Raw genomic sequence first — 15,731 nt, forward strand, 5'->3', positions numbered from 1 at the left:
AAACGCCCGATAATGCTACTCCTCCCAACGGATTCGCATGACATCCACCGGACATTGTACAGTACCGCCCACTCCTCAGATACTCGCCCGTCTCGGCGCCATAGTCCTCCTCAGAGCCTTCTTCCCCTCCGTCTCCTCATCCTCCTCACCCAGCGGCAGCATCCCCTGCTCCCTCAACTTCTTCAGAAATTCTTGCCCATACTTGTACCCCACAGCATAAATCTCCATAAACTTGCCAAAGTCTAGCGTGCCATACTCGTCAATCGGCGGCCGCATATAAATACACCCCGGCATAGTCTTCGCCCTCTCTAGCGCGTCCACACTGCTCACGTACGCTAACCGCGCCTGAATCTCGGCCAACGTCGGCGGATTCGGCACCGACGAGAACGGATTCCACCGATTTATAAATGCCCACATGCCCGAGAGCGAATCGCCAAACGCCTGCGGCGTATTATCGTCCAGGGATCCCACGTCCACCGCGAAGATCACGTCGGACCCAAGCGACTTCATGTGCGACACGGTTAGGTTGTCAATGTACCCGCCGTCCAGCAACATGCTGCCCTCGTCGCAGAGCGGCGGCAGCAAACCCGCAAGGGACATGCTCGCCCTGACATATCTCCACGCGTAGCCGCTCGTGTGGAATTCGGCCCGACTCTTGCTAATGTTTGTAGTGTTGCAGTAGTAATCCAGCCAGAAGTCCTCAATTTGCGCCTTGCCAAATGCTTTGAAGATGCCCCGGTTGAACTCGTGACCCGTCGTGTATGAGGCTGATGGGTATGTGAGATCGAGCGCGAACCGCCACATGCTGGCCATGCGGCCCGCAAATTTCTTGGCTGCGTTGACGATGGGCACAAAGTCGGCGTGCCGAGCATACAGCGCGCCGATAAAGGCGCCGATCGACGTTCCTCCCACCATGTCGATCGGGATCCCCTCCTCTTGCATGGCCCGGATGATGCCGATCTGCGCAATGCCCCGCGCTCCGCCGCCTCCGAGGACGAGGCCAACTGATTTCCCACAGAGCCGACGGGCCAGACGGTGGAAGTCACCTTTGAATGGTGCATCTGGAGAGTAGAACGGGCTGTGGTGCACCTTCCTAGATGTGTACTTCTGAATCTCCGCCTGTAAAATCTGCACGCGTTCTTTGAGAGTCGGGCCACTAGGCTTCGCCGGCGGATGAATTGGCATAGCGTTGGGACTGTACGTCATCTGGACGTGGAAGTGGCCGCCATTGATCCAGACCCGGTTCTTAAGCCATTTCCTGGTTAAACCGGGAACCGAATACCGTTCTTGATGGAGAAGAACCAGGATCTTCCTCGCTGTAGACTTCACACCTAGCATGAAGCGCTCATACTCTCCAATCTCGGGAGAGCCGTCAGCCAGACCGACCAAGAGGACACAGTCAGCTTGGGTGATACAAGTCTGCGTCCACGGAGCATTCACATTCGTGTCTAAATATGGAATGATTAGCATCAAAACATATCATGTACCATGATCCACGCCGCACTCACCAGCTACGTAGATCACGAGCCCATACTTCTCCTCCAAGTCTGCCAGATAATGCGACAGCTTGAGCTTCCCCATCTTGTTGAACGCGTGTTTACCGAGGTGGTTCAACACGGCTGCACTGTTCAGCGATGTAGCACCGTTAGGAGCCCCGACTTGTGTCAGGGCATTCAGCAGCCGGTTGCCAAACTCTACTACGGGCACACCCGCTGAAACCGGTAGGACGGCGACGGTCCTGAGGTTGAGCGTAGTAGAGCTCTTGTTTATCGAGCTTCTTCCAGAAGAGTCCTTGAGTCCCAACACGGTAGATGGGTCGTCGATTAGAGCCCTCATGCGAGACGCGATGATCTTGGAGATCTTGATTGTAATGTTCGGGTGTTCCTGAGCCAGGCTGTTAAACAGCGTACGAGGGAACTTGACCAGTTCCGTGTCCCGGATGGCGTGCAGAGTACCAGAGCGAGAGGACTCGGTCAGCACCTCCAGCTCTCCGATGCTCTCTCCCTGGCCAAACTCGGCTTTGACATTCATACCTCCGTCTTTGCGGTCCTCGACCAGCCTTAAGCGACCATTCAAGACAATGTAGATGGCCTCGCTCTCATCTCTCTCGTGGAATATCACCTGCCCGGCATTGACTTGAAGCCACTCCAAGGCAAAATCGATGTGCAGAATCAGCCGAGGGAGCAGATTCGTGAGTCTCTTCGCCATAGTCAGGAGAACAATTGGGTACCGGTCAACAATCCGCTCGATAGAAGCAAGGGGAAAGAAGCCGACATAGACGTCCGTCTTTGCGACAACGTCGATGAAGGACCTATAAGACGAGATGGTCCCCACGTAACCAGCAAGGCCGCCCGGCTTGATCAAGGCCACGCTTCGCCGGCCAGGTTTAGACTTGTTCTTCTTGTCGTCGACCCTATTACCCGTGCGCATAGATGCCGCAAGCCGGTGCGGGGAGCAGAGCGACTCGGTACTATCCATCGCATGCAATGACGTCCGGCTGGACGCGTGGACAATATCCGGCGAAGGCGCATCTTCCTGGGTGCAGATATCCAGGAAGCCGTCAATCACGTAGTAGAGGCCGGGGTTTCTCTCGCCCTGCTCCACCAACACAGATCCCTTGGGAAAGAAGACTATTTCCATCTCATCTCTCATATCCTGGGCGAGCACATGAGCGTTTGGGGTCGCCGAGGTAGAGAGTCCCGCCGAAGTCATGGATTCCGAATCGCCGTCAACGGATGCTTCAAGTCCGTCTATGAAGCCAAATGCATGGTTGGAGAAGACGGCTTTCTGGCGTCGCTGGTCAAAGGATACGAGCCGTGGAGAGGCCTGAGTCGAGTCAACGTCCCGACTCGAGCCATTGGCTGTCAAGCCGATGGCCTTAAACATGCATTCTAGGATCGATTCCCGAAATATGTTGTCCTCGTCTAGCGTCTCCCTCTTGTCCAGAGAGAGATGTACATTTCTCTGCGTCGTGAACGGGCTGAAGGTGCGTTGAGCCAAAGGGGACCCGGCTTCCCTCTCCAGGTTCAGGTGGGAAACGTGATTCTCCGGAAGCGCAGCGCTAAGTGGTCGGCTACCGCCGGTTCTTGACTGTTGAAGATCACCAAGAAGGTCGCCGGGGCCGGGCACGTCCAGGGACGGACCTATCTCGGACCGATAACGCTGCTTGGAGAAGGCCTGCAAGGCTGCCTCTTTCCGGAGCGTCGTGCTGGAGCGGCGACGACGGCCGGCGTGGGCGTTGTGGAGGGCAATTCCCTTGCTGACATCGTCTTCTCCAATTCTCTCCCTCTCCCGCTTGAATTTCTCCTTGAGCCGATCCAAGGCATCTCCGCGGAGGTGATTAGGGAGTTGTTGCGTTGTGTACTTGAGCATTTGGCGCTCCATTTGCAAAACCTCGCAGGTCAAGCCTAGGTAGTTGTACGCCGTAGCAAGGGTAACTCTCTGAAACCTCGACAGGATAACATGGACGATGTGCGCGGTGGCTTTGGGATATATTCTAATTAGGCGTCGAAAAGCACTTGCTGGTATGATTGCTATTGTCGTGTCTACCGTTGCCCTCGCGATGATGTCTGGATGAGCCGAGTTGGTACTACTGCGCTTAGGCACCGGCCTGCGAGGCTTGCTATTGCCGCTGCCATCAAGCGAAATAGGCGGTATACGGGGCAGACCACGCCCAGCGCTGGGTAGGTTGAGGTGCTCGGGCGGTGTCTCGGCGGAGTTCTCAGGGCCATCTAACTGAGGAGTGCCTGGCAAAGATGGTGGCACCACCTGTGCCTTGCGGAAGTCAGCGCTGGCAGGATAGCTGGGAAGGAGGGCGCTGTGGGCAGCCGTCCCGGGTTCCGAGCTGTCATCGTCGGTATGCCGCATCGGTACATCTTCGGTGAAGAGGGACATGATGGAGAATAATGAAGACATGGGAGCGCCATTGCGAACCTCGGTCAGCAGCTGGTATCGTTGCTGCCCCGGGGTCGACTGCTCGTCATCGCTCGAAGGCGGTTCGCTGGCGGGACCGAGATGGGGACTGTGAGCGAACCGCCGACTATGGCTAGACGACCTCACAAAGATCTCGACCAGGCCGTCTACTACGAGGCAGAAGCCCTTCTCCTCCTCCAGATTAAAGGTTTCGCCAGCTATAAGCTTCCGAGTCTGCATGCTGCGCGTCAATTCGTGGAACACCGGCCGCTCCAAATAGCCAAAGATCTTGATGGCACTGAGAAACTCGTCAAAATAGCTTGCTAGTCCCGACTTTATGCCCTCTTCATGCGTATCCGGGAAGAGATCGACATCCGGTTCCTTGCGTTGAGGCTCAGGCGGGAGTCGGGAGTACATGTTGAGGTATCGGTATCTGACAACTAAGCTAATGACCGTCATCATGGCCGCCAAGATGAGCATCCTACAGACCAGTTAGGGCTGCCGTTATACAATCACGGGTGTGGTGACCTACAGTGTGGTGGCATTCATGGTTACCGTCAGGCTTGTCGAGAAGAGGGTATAAAGGAGAGTGGGGATCGAGATTGTGGCTAGCTTGATTGCATAGTAGAGCACCGTCGATATCAGCTGCAGAATCCAGAGGACGAGCCTCGCGAAGAAACCGAGCCACGAAGACGAGCCATGGGCATTCGCAACATCACTTGCTACAGCGACGGCCGAGGAGAGAGGGTTAGACGGCCCCTCGTCGGTAACAGCCGCAGCCATCGCCGCGGCGGCCGTCGAGTTCATTAGGTCCATTATTGAGCGCAGACCGTGTTGTCAAAAATCGTGGATTGTCATCGGCATGGAGGAGACGTAGATGTTTGCTCGGGCTTGCAAATCGATGTCGTGCACGAGAGGAATTGCCGAGACATGTCGGCCTCGCTAGCTCCTCAAGTATTCTTGCTTGCCTTCGGCAGGACGCGGGACCTAGGAAACTGGCAAGTAATGTGAGGAATAGTCAGCCGCGTGTCGTTGAGATAGGCTTTTCTATGGCGGCAGGGCCAGATTTTATCAACAGCCTTGGGCTGTGGGTGAAATGGGCCCCGGCCTGCCGGAAGCTCCCTTGCGAGGTCCAGTTCCTGTTGCAACTGGGAGCATCTTGGCTCGTGCTTGTTGACGTAGTGCTTTCTGGAATCAGGGATTGATAAACATACAGTGTCCCCGGATATTATACACGTATCTAACCGCATTCTACTGATAGAAGAGAATCAATGGAAGTGAATCAAAGTAAAGTTAACGAATCATAAACAAAATAAAGAAAATGAATAAGGTAAACTCAATTTAAGGAGGCAGGGGAGCCAATCTTCAATCCATGGCACGGTATTATAATTGCATCGTTTGAGAGCAGGGCTTGGTTAAGTATGGTTAGAGACAGTTCTACTACAAGATTTCACGGTTGTGTTATGAGCTGAATCGGCGAGATTCTGCCGTGGTGGGGCTGTCCCCTCATCGCTGACCAGGGTATGCCGTGCCTTGCCGAGCGCCATCGATTTTCACCCCGCCGAAAACGCACCAGCCACAGCCCACTTTCTTTGCTCAAGTTTCACGTAATTTATGGCGGGTGCTCTGAAAATACTGCGGGCCCGATGACTATTCTTTTGAGATACTCTCGACGTGCGCCGTATCCCCTGATCTATTAAATCGACCAGGTAGCGAATTCGCCTCGCGCCTCTTTGCCCCAAGAGGCCAAGTATAAAAGAACTCGCTAGATACCCAGCGCCAGACTCTTTTTTTTTTGGCGATTCGCAGCGGCCCGACTTACGAAACCACCATACATCCCACTTTTGCCCCGCCTGGGAACGGCACCCTCCGACAAAATGTCGCTTTCAAACTGCAGGTTTTATGAGGAGAAGTACCCGGAGATTGACTCATTTGTGATGGTGAACGTAAAACAGGTAGGGATCGCTAGTCGCAGGTGTGGCGGCAGCGGAACTAACCAGCGTCAGATCGCCGATATGGGTGCCTACGTCAAGCTCCTCGAGTACGATAACATTGACGGCATGATTCTCCTTTCCGAGCTCTCGAGACGGCGTATCAGGAGTATTCAAAAGCTGATCCGTGTCGGCCGCAACGAGGTCGTCGTTGTATTGCGTGTCGACAAGGAGAAAGGTGGGGTGTTCCCGTTGTTTTAGGTGCTGGCTTTAGCAATGCTAAAAAGGTGGCAGGATACATCGATCTGTCCAAGCGTCGAGTTTCTCCCGAAGATATTGTTCGCTGCGAGGAGCGGTACAACAAGAGCAAGATTGTGCACTCGATCATGAGGCACGTCGCCGAGAAGACACTGACGCCGATCGAGACGCTTTATGAAACGATAGGCTGGCCGCTGAATAAGAAATATGGCTCTTCGCTCGACGCATTCAAGCTCTCAATAACGTAGGTTCTGGGTGACCCCGGACGCGCTCTGGAGACACTGGCTTAGTATTACCGTTCGCAGCAATCCTGACGTCTGGAACGATATCCAGTTCCCCAACCAGCCTGTTGCCGACGAGCTCAAGTCATACATTGGCAAGCGGTTGACGCCCCAGCCAACCAAGGTCCGCGCCGACGTTGAGGTCACCTGTTTCGGCTACGAGGGCATTGACGCCATCAAGACGGCACTGAGGACGGCCGAGGCGAGTAACACTCCCGAGACGCAGGTCAAGTGCAGGCTCGTTTCTCCGCCTCTCTACGTGTATGTGTCCCTCGAAGCCATGATATGACCACCCTCAATCCCGACTGCGGCTGACCTGTTACAGTCTGACCAACACATGCCTGGACAAGAATGCCGGCATTTCTCGGTTACAAGAGGCCATTGTTGGCATCCGGACGAGCATTGAGGCGGCAGGCGGCCATTTAGTCGTCAAGATGGAGCCTAAGGCGGTTACCGAGTCGGATGACGCAGAGCTCCAGGCTCTAATGGAGAAGCGTGAGCGTGAGAACGCCGAAGTCAGTGGCGACGAGAGTGTTAGCGAGAGTGACGAAAACATTCCGGAGACTGTGTAAAGGAAATGCTCTTTCAATGCTACATCATGTCAAGACTATGCGGTCAAAAGACCATCGCTTCCGGGGGTTCAAGCGACCAGGAGAAAACGGACAGCGAATCTTTTGCTATGATGCTCTGGCTGGCATCTAGGGGGACCAAAAGGGCACCCGATATGATGAGTATAGCTAGTTCTCCTAAGATTACGGTAGTAAACAAAAGCGAATTATGCCCATATGGATGGTTATGGAACGATGTTGGTTTTGATGCTGGTGAGATGGCTGCTGAAGCTGCGACTGGGCTTATGCATCAATCGGGGATGATATCCCATTGAATTCCTTATCGCCTTATCTGACGGATCCCGATCACCTAAACGGGAGCGTTCATCAACTCATTGTAGAAACCACCAACTGACAACGGAATGATCAGCCGGCGCAGTCCGTCAACAAAGCAGCAGGCGGCCTAAGGATGGCACCATGGGGCGCCCAAGGAGGGAGGGCCAAATTCCTGAGGCAATTCTCACACTACCTCTTCCGTTACGCGACGTGGATCCCGCCTCTAATCTGGTTCAACTCATACGTCGCCGAGGTCACTTTCATCCGCGGGCCATCCATGTACCCGTTCCTGAACCCGCAGTATAACGAGTCACTGCGCAAGGATTTATGTTTGGTGTGGAAGCTGTATGCACATGAGGATTTGAAGAGGGGGATGGTGGTTACTTTTCGGTGAGAACCATTTATTCATTGCTGCCGATTGGGAATATGAGGCATGTGCTGATATAAGAGGAAATGCTGTAGAAACCCCGACGATCCCAACAAGACAGCTGTAAAGAGGATCGTGGGCCTGGAAGGTGACGTTGTCCGCGCGAAGCCGCCGTATCCGTACGAGTATGCTTCTGTGCCCGAGGGACATGTCTGGGTCGAGGGCGACGGCGATCGGAGTCGGGACAGCAACTATTACGGGCCGATATCCGCACGGCTTATTACCGGGAAGGTCACGCATATCTTGTCGCCGTGGGAGAGGGCTGGGCGGGTGAGATGGTGGGAGCATCCACTGAGGGGAGGGGTTAATAGGGCAGCTTGAAGGATAGAATATGTAGCGGGGTTATAGGCATGTTTAACAGGAGTGAGCCAATTGTGTCTGCATGCGGTCTGTATAAAATTATCCCAGTAAGGTTATCCCATATAACGTGCGCGATGGGGACGGTAAGGAGGCCAATCAATGGAGTCGGCCCCGGTTTGATCTTAGATTGTATTCTTAAGCGGCGAATGTTATTTTTCAACGAGGCGTTAGCAGGCAGGTTGAGCGAGTAATACATGCGCACGGGCCACACCTATCGCTGCCGAGGAGAAAAAAAAAACGTTCCGGACCGGCAAGGCCGCCCAGAACCTGGATTTTGAACCCGGAACTTCTGCGATGCGACTTGGAGAGTTCCACCACGTCGTGACGCCATAAATCAACAGAAATCTGCCCGCTGCCCGGGCGGCGGATTCCTCTTCTCCTCTTCCCATAAGGGCGATGGTGCTTGGCTTCGAGACGGCCAGCAGTACTCCGTCCATCGTCCCGCCATCGGCCCCAAACAGCAACCCGGACTCGGACCCGGCCACCCTCGATGATGGACATACCGATAAACGGCGTCTCCTCTCGCATGTCACCATCGCCGCCGGAACCGAATCGCTACGCGTTCATAATATGAGATCCCAGGATGGAGAGGAGGAAGGGCGCCCGCCCTACCTGCACGTGGGTCTAGCGTCGTTCTCGCCTTGGCCGCGTTGAGTTGCTGACCCAACAAAAAGTGCATGCTTGCCGGAGGGTTGGGCGGCACCAGCGGCGACATGCTCATGCATTCTCTCGATACAGTCAAGACACGGCAGCAGGGCGACCCGCACATTCCGCCGAAGTACACCTCGCTCGGCTCCTCGTACTATACGATTTGGCGGCAGGAAGGGATCCGGCGCGGTCTCTATGGTGGCTGGCTCCCGGCCCTTTGTGGCTCTTTCCCCGGCACCGTCTTGTTCTTTGGAAGCTACGAGTACAGCAAACGGCGGATGCTGGAATACGGCGTCCAGCCTCATCTAGCGTACCTGACAGCTGGTTAGTGTCATAGGGTGCCAAAAGGTGTAGGGTTAGTTTCTGATTGATCTGAGTTGCAGGCTTCATCGGCGACTTTGTCGCATGCAGCGTCTACGTGCCTTCAGAGGTGCTCAAGACCCGTCTGCAGCTCCAGGGACAGTATAACAACCCGTATTTCAATTCAGGGTATAACTACAAGGGGGCGGCCGATGCAGTGAGGACTATTGTTCGAACCGAAGGATTCTCTGCTCTATTTTACGGCTACGGCGCGACGTTATGGCGTGATCTCCCGTTTTCGGCCCTTCAGTTCATGTTTTACGAGCAGAATCAAGCCTGGGCTCGCCAGTGGAAGGGCAGTCGTGACATAGGCTGGGAACTGGAGCTTTTGACGGGAGCGGCGGCGGGGTGCCTAGCCGGCACGATAACATGCCCGCTCGACGTTGTCAAAACAAGACTCCAGACCCAAGTACATCCGGAAGCTGGAGGGGTCAGTGCTCAGCCGATCAACACACCGTCACCGGCGCCGGCGACGGGCAAGGAAGGGCACACCAAGGCGAGCCCGGAGGCGCTAGCACAAAAGTTCCAGAAGCGATTAATATCGACTTCTTCTCCGTCGACACACACGCCCCAGCCCGGGGCAGTCACCCTCCAGACATCGTCAATGATCACCGGGCTACGATTAATCTACAGGACAGAAGGCATTGGGGGTTGGTTTAGAGGCGTTGGGCCGCGTGCTGTTTGGACCAGCATTCAGAGCGGGTGCATGCTGTTCCTGTACCAATCCATTTTACGCAAGCTAGAATTGTACATGCCCGTAGAGCGGCGGGAGCTCGCCGGGTGACGCAAGCTAGAGAGCGGGGTATCTTTGCGTATTGTATATAGATCATATTGTATTATTCTGTACGATGCATGGGAGTGGGCGCCGGAGAGAGGCAAATGTGGGCGTTTGGTGCTGCCTGGATAGAGACATACAGGGAGACATTAGACATGCAGATACGCTACAATCTTCATTCTTTCGTAAAACATTTCCGGGCTGGCTTCCAGCTTAGGTTCGACCCTTGGCGTATGCGAGCAGCGGAATTGGAGACTGCTGGTGGCTGCGATTGGCTCAGAGCTTCTGTGGGGTCAACTTGAATCGACCCATGTGGTGCATCACCTTATATGTCGAAAATGGCTGCGACGCCAACTTTCAACCCAATACCGAACGATGGACGGCTTGGACTGAGCGACGCATTAACGACAACGAGCCCCCGGCAATCCACCATGCGCTGACGACGAAATGGAAACGACAATTTGGGAACCACGATGTCGTCTTCGCTACCCGTGCCTTCCAAGGCTGCCTTGACGGCACTTCGCGGCCTCGTCGTTGGCACTTCATGCACCCTCGCCCTCATTGCCGAAGACCGGCGGCGCAAAATCAACAATGCCGTGCGCGTCATTGAGAATGGCGAAAGAATCAAGTCGGCCCGGAGGTATCGCGCGGGCAGCGGCGCGCTCGCCGTGGCAATGGAGGAGGAAGCGCTCTGGGATCCCTCCCTGCTCTCCGTTTTTCCGGGGAGCCTGCCGCAGCAACACAATGGGGCACCGAGCCCAACGCAAACACAGCTGAAAGGGCGTAAGAACGCCGTGCCAGTTAATGGTCTAGGGATCGAGAAGATGGCGGGGATGCCAGAGCCGGGGCCAGCACGACGGACGGAAATCGATTCACCTAAACAGGAGGAAGCAAGCAAGACGAAGACCAAGAACGCTGCCCCAGCACGAACCGATCGATCCACCAAGAAGCCAGAGCCGTTCATTCCGAAATCATCCAGACCACGGATCGCGCCCCTTCGAGCCGGCCCGAGCTGGCTTCGGCAGAACCCGGACGTTCTCGAGGCTTATGCGTTTCCCACTAACGACGAGATTGTGGCCAAGGTGCAAAGGGCGTGCGAAACCAGAGAACCCCGTCAGATCGGCACCGCATTACGGTTTGTGCTTGAGGCAATTGGCGCAAACGTTGCCCCGGACAACCAGAACCAACCATGGATTGAAGCCACCGCGCTGCTGTGTCGGACCTGTCAGGAGGAGGGACGGATCAGCGATGCCCTGAAGCTCCTAGAACAAGTGTTGGCTCGGGGCCCGCTCGAGGAGGGCGCCTATGTCAAACATGAACCTTTCTCTCTCATAGAGTCCTTGCTCGGACAAGCAGACCCGGACGAAGCCACAAGTGAAGTTTTTAAGAAGAACCTCACCATTGCAACAAACTTGTTCTTGCCGACCTTCACGGAGCGGCCGATTGAGCCAAACCCGCGAGTCTACGAGCTCGGGCGGAGAATACTCGAGATGTCTTTTTCGGCGGACCGAATGCAGCGTGTGATCGGCTTGTATCGTCGTTGCAACCTGGTTGCAGGGGAGAACTCGGACAGTCTTACCTCGTGGTTCCTCACAAAACTCCACGAGAAACATGACTACAAGTCGGTCGTGAAGATCTTCCTCTCAACCTACGCCAAAAGCTCTCCAACCGAAGGATCGGTTCGCGCTATCGGCGATATCGTCGTCCACAGCGTCGAGAGCGCCCACAATTATAGATCGGACGAGGTTCTAAAGACGCTCCACGGCATTTGCGCCAGCTTAGGAAACGCCAAATTGGAGTCAAGGTGGGCCATGAAGCTACTCGTCTCGCATTGGACCCAGCATCGCAACTTCGAGAAAGTCGAGTACCTTTTTGAGCTTCTACGGACGCCCGGTCTCAAGAAGACAGTATTCCGCCCTGGTGGCGTCTACCGCGTCATGGTCGAGCTAGCCCTAGAGGCGGGCGAGGAGATGAAAGCGCAGTCATACTTTATCGATGCCATTACGCAAAACCCTAGTCAGGCCTCAGACGTCCAGTTGTTAGGTGTCCTCGCTCGCTCTTTTGCGCAGAAGGGGGATTGGCAGTCGGTTCGCAACGCCTTCAAAGCCATGGACTGGGAGAGCAAGCGAGACTCCAAGGCGCATGGCCGTGTCTTCGTCCCGATACTCAAGGCCTACATCCAGAATCATACGGTTCACGAGACGGAGGACTTTGTGAGGTCGTACGTTGACGGGCTCAAGGTACCGTTATGCAGCTACACGGTGACCTTGATGGCGAAGCAGTATGCCGCCATCCGCGATGTCAAATCCTTGATCGACTGGCTCGGTTACTGCAGCCAACAAGGGTTTACTGTCGATGCTGCTTTCAGTAATTCCATCCTTGTGAGCTGCCGAAGAGAGTGGAACTTTCCATTCAGAGAGCTCCGCACGCTATTCCGGAAACTGAGGGTCTTGAACCCCGATTTTGTTGACAGGCATACGGAACGCGTCATGGCGGATGCTGCGCTCTCAGACTCGAAATGCGGTGGCAAAGCCGCCCGGGGACGACTACTCTCTCTAAGGATTGACCCGAACAAGCTGCCGGTGAAGAACAAATGCGCGCAGGTCGAAGACGTCCTCCTCGCGATGAAAGAGGCGCTAACATGCGGGCGGCCCGACAGCGCCCTCCGGATCTACAAACGTGCCTTATACCTTGGCATGCCTTTTTCCCAGAACGCCCTCCGGCTAGCCGTGCAGGCGCGGCTGAAGTCTGCCCCTGACGGCTACAACGGCGCGTTCGACCTGCTCCGTGACGCCCAGCAACGGCACCACGATATCAACCCGGCCGTCAACTACCTCCTCGCCGTGCAGCTCGGCGAGATCACCGCCGGCAGAGACACAGCTGAAACCTTCAACACGGTCGATACCACCCTCGCACAGTTCGAAAAGAACGGCATCCGGCTAACAGACACCTCCCTCCACCGCGCGGCCCTGACGTGCCTCGCCGCAGGCCACTTCCGCGGCGCAGTCGGATACGCCCTCAAGGCCGCTGAGGCACGAGGCTTCTCGTCGGCTGGGCCGTGCTACAACCTGCAGAACTTCAGGATCCTCCTGTCTGCATACGCAGAGCTCGTCGACCTGGCTGGGCTGCGGGACACCATCGGGCGCGGCCTGGCGAGCCGCTACAGGGAGGACACGGCCTGCCTCAAGGCGATGAAGCACGCCCGCGCGAGGATCGCACGCTCACAGGCGAGGGGGGTCACGGAGCAGGAGCGGAGGCAGGCGCGGGCCGTGGTGGATGGAGGCATCAAGGATATTGTGGAGGCGAGGAGGCGGCTGAGGGAGGATGGGAAGAAGTTGGAGAGGGAGGCGCTGGAAATTATGAAGAGGGCCGCGGCGGATGCTGGGCGCGAGCCGGTGGATTTCGAGAGCGTCCCTTGGCTTGGCGGGGGGAACGGGAGGGTTGGTGAGGGTAGTGCTGATGGTGTTGGAGACGAAGAGGGGGACGATGCGTTTCTTTATTACGATAGTAGCCGGGGACGGGGACGGGATTTAGATTTGGATGGGGGAACCGTGGCGGCAGCGGTGGTTGAGGCTTTCTAGGTTCATACATACACTGCATTACGGTGCACTAGAGCCCAAGGTTTGGAGGCTGGGTTCGTGGTGACAACAGGCTTGCAGAGGTTACTGTGTATTAAAAAGTACATATCTGCCGTGTTATTTTGTGCAAAACAAAATAATTCAATGCAATGGCTTGGGATTTTACTCAAGTCCAAGCGAGGAATGTACCGTGCAGTACGGAGATACACAATGCAGCTTGCGTTGCACCCTCAACAATGGCAGGGGCAACATGCCACTGCTGGCGTCGCTTCCTTGGCAATCGACTGACATGTGAATTTTGCAGTCAGGGGCAAGCACGACTATAACCCCTGCGTCCTGCCCCTGATTGGCTGGCCTAGGGAGACGGCCAAAGCGGCGCCTTCCGCATGGGACGATTTGTTCTCTCGAGTGGTCTCGAATAATTTCAAGTCCCTCCGCCGGGGAAAGCTTAAAAAGGTTGTCGAACAGAGTCGACCGACTGCGCTTCCAATTGACGACAGCCCGTTGACGTCCTACACGACCATACCTTTTTAATTTTTCTTTCAATCCCCGTTCTCCGTCGTCCCCAGGGGGTCAGCCGATCCAAGGCTGTCGTTCGATTAGTTCGCTCGCACATTCGCACGCTCGCACTCTCGTTCGCGATACAAGCACTCGTACCTGGAATACGTCGACGTACTCCCCTCTCGCGAGGATCACAAGAAATACAAGGGGGGAAGCACCCAAACCCAGTTTACCTCCGTCATGGCGGCCGCGGCCGAATCCCGGGCGGCTCGCAATCTTGAACGGCGGGAACAGCACCATGAGGCAGAGGTGGTCGTGGTGGGCGCGGGCGTCTTTGGGTGCGCCGCTGCCTTTGCGCTCGCCAATCAAGGGCGCAGCGTCATCCTGCTCGAGCGATGGATGCACGAGCCGGATCGTATCGTCGGGGAACTGATGCAGCCGGGTGGTGTCGAGGCCCTCAGGAAGCTGGGACTCGACAGGTGTCTTGAGGGTATCGACGCGGTGCCGTGTTACGGCTACCATGTAATATACCTAGGGGAAGAGGTTGCGTTTCCGTATCCGGTCGTCAGCCCCGAGGGGAAGGTGATCGTTGCCGGCGGGACAGCAACAAACGGGCACGCAAACGGGCACGTCAATGGGCACGCGAATGGGCATGCGTTAGATGGGGAGAAGAAGCGTACTCAGTCACAGGGCAGGAGTTTCCACCACGGCCGCTTCATCATGCAGCTGCGCAAGGCGTGCAGAGAGCACCCCAACATCTCCATGTTCGAGACCGAAGTCACAGCAACCATCAAGAGCGAACACGGCGACGCCGTGGTGGGCGTAGAAACCCGGACCAAGAACCTCCAAACCGGCAAGAAAGAACCCGACTGCTTCTTCGGCCAACTGACCATCATTGCCGACGGCTACGCCTCCATCTTCCGCAAGTCGCTCCTCAACAAAACCCCCATCGTCCGCAGCAAATTCTACGCCCTCGAACTCATCGACTGCCCGTTTCCCCCTGCCTACCACGGCCACGTCGTGATCGGCCCGCAATCTCTCTGTCTCCTCTACCAAATCGGCACGCGCGAGACCCGCGCGCTCATCGACGTGCCAGAAAAGCACCCCGCCGCCTCCCCCGCCAACGGCGGCGTACGAGGCTACATCGAGAAGATCGTGCTCCCCTCGCTCCCGGCCTCGGTCCAGCCGTCGGTGCGCGCCGCACTCTCGGACGGCAAGATCCCGCGCAGCATGCCCAACAGCTGGCTGCCGCCGACGAAACAGACCCACCACCGGGGCGTGGTAGTGCTCGGTGACGCGCACAACATGCGGCACCCGCTGACGGGCGGCGGCATGACGGTCGCCTTCAACGACGTGGTGCTGCTCTCGTCGCTGCTGCACCCGGACCGCGTCCAGGACCTATCGGACCACGCGGCCATCCGCGACGCCATGGCGTCGTTCCACTGGCGCCGCAAGAGCCTCACGAGCATCATCAACGTGCTCGCGCAGGCGCTGTACAGCCTGTTCGCCGCCGACGACTGGCAGCTGCGCGCGCTGCAGCGGGGTTGCTTCCGGTACTTCCAAATGGGCATGACGGACGAGCCTGTGGCGATGATGGGCGGGATCCTCCACCGCCCTATGGTGCTGGCGTCTCACTTTTTTACCGTGGCGTTCTTAGCCATCTGGATGAACATTGTCGATGTGTGTGGCGGCTCAATTTTTGGGTGGCTTAAGCTGCCGCTGGCCCTGGTGCAGGCCGCGCTGATCTTGTGGAAGGCCTGCGTGGTGTTTTTGCCGGTTCTCTGGACCGAGTTGCGGTAGACTCGGGAGGAACGTT

The 15,731-nt window shown here is 56.3% G+C and overlaps 6 protein-coding genes across 6 annotated transcripts; 5 read left to right on the top strand and 1 right to left on the bottom strand.

The window, feature by feature from the left end:
* Positions 1–75: 75 nt before the first annotated feature.
* Positions 76–4,728, bottom strand: NTE1 (phosphatidylcholine and lysophosphatidylcholine phospholipase; the record flags this gene model as incomplete). The annotated part of the gene is made up of 3 exons (XM_071064492.1): positions 76–1,448; positions 1,509–4,393; positions 4,445–4,728. 3 exons carry the CDS (start codon positions 4,726–4,728, stop codon positions 76–78), a joined length of 4,542 nt encoding a protein of 1,513 aa, XP_070920593.1.
* A 1,061-nt stretch (positions 4,729–5,789) lies between these two features.
* MFIFM68171_09074 (Eukaryotic translation initiation factor 2 subunit alpha) lies at positions 5,790–6,954 on the top strand (the record flags this gene model as incomplete). Its single annotated transcript, XM_071064493.1, has 5 exons — positions 5,790–5,867; positions 5,919–6,081; positions 6,138–6,345; positions 6,407–6,643; positions 6,708–6,954. 5 exons carry the CDS (start codon positions 5,790–5,792, stop codon positions 6,952–6,954), a joined length of 933 nt encoding a protein of 310 aa, XP_070920594.1.
* A 445-nt stretch (positions 6,955–7,399) lies between these two features.
* Positions 7,400–8,014, top strand: MFIFM68171_09075 (Mitochondrial inner membrane protease subunit 2; the record flags this gene model as incomplete). Its single annotated transcript, XM_071064494.1, has 2 exons — positions 7,400–7,656; positions 7,729–8,014. 2 exons carry the CDS (start codon positions 7,400–7,402, stop codon positions 8,012–8,014), a joined length of 543 nt encoding a protein of 180 aa, XP_070920595.1.
* A 435-nt stretch (positions 8,015–8,449) lies between these two features.
* MFIFM68171_09076 (Mitochondrial carrier) lies at positions 8,450–9,845 on the top strand (the record flags this gene model as incomplete). The annotated part of the gene is made up of 3 exons (XM_071064495.1): positions 8,450–8,671; positions 8,728–9,025; positions 9,085–9,845. The coding sequence occupies 3 exons, from the start codon at positions 8,450–8,452 to the stop codon at positions 9,843–9,845; spliced, it is 1,281 nt and encodes a 426-aa protein (XP_070920596.1).
* Positions 9,846–10,309: 464 nt separating this feature from the next.
* Positions 10,310–13,417, top strand: MFIFM68171_09077 (Pentatricopeptide repeat protein; the record flags this gene model as incomplete). Its single annotated transcript, XM_071064496.1, has 1 exon — positions 10,310–13,417. The coding sequence occupies one exon, from the start codon at positions 10,310–10,312 to the stop codon at positions 13,415–13,417; it is 3,108 nt and encodes a 1,035-aa protein (XP_070920597.1).
* A 738-nt stretch (positions 13,418–14,155) lies between these two features.
* On the top strand, positions 14,156–15,715 carry ERG1 (Squalene epoxidase; the record flags this gene model as incomplete). The annotated part of the gene is made up of 1 exon (XM_071064497.1): positions 14,156–15,715. One exon carries the CDS (start codon positions 14,156–14,158, stop codon positions 15,713–15,715), a length of 1,560 nt encoding a protein of 519 aa, XP_070920598.1.
* Positions 15,716–15,731: the final 16 nt, after the last annotated feature.

The sequence above is a fragment of the Madurella fahalii genome, assembly GCF_045866475.1.
Source record: "Madurella fahalii IFM 68171 DNA, scaffold_5, whole genome shotgun sequence".
In the NCBI taxonomy this organism is placed as follows: Eukaryota; Fungi; Ascomycota; class Sordariomycetes; order Sordariales; genus Madurella; species Madurella fahalii.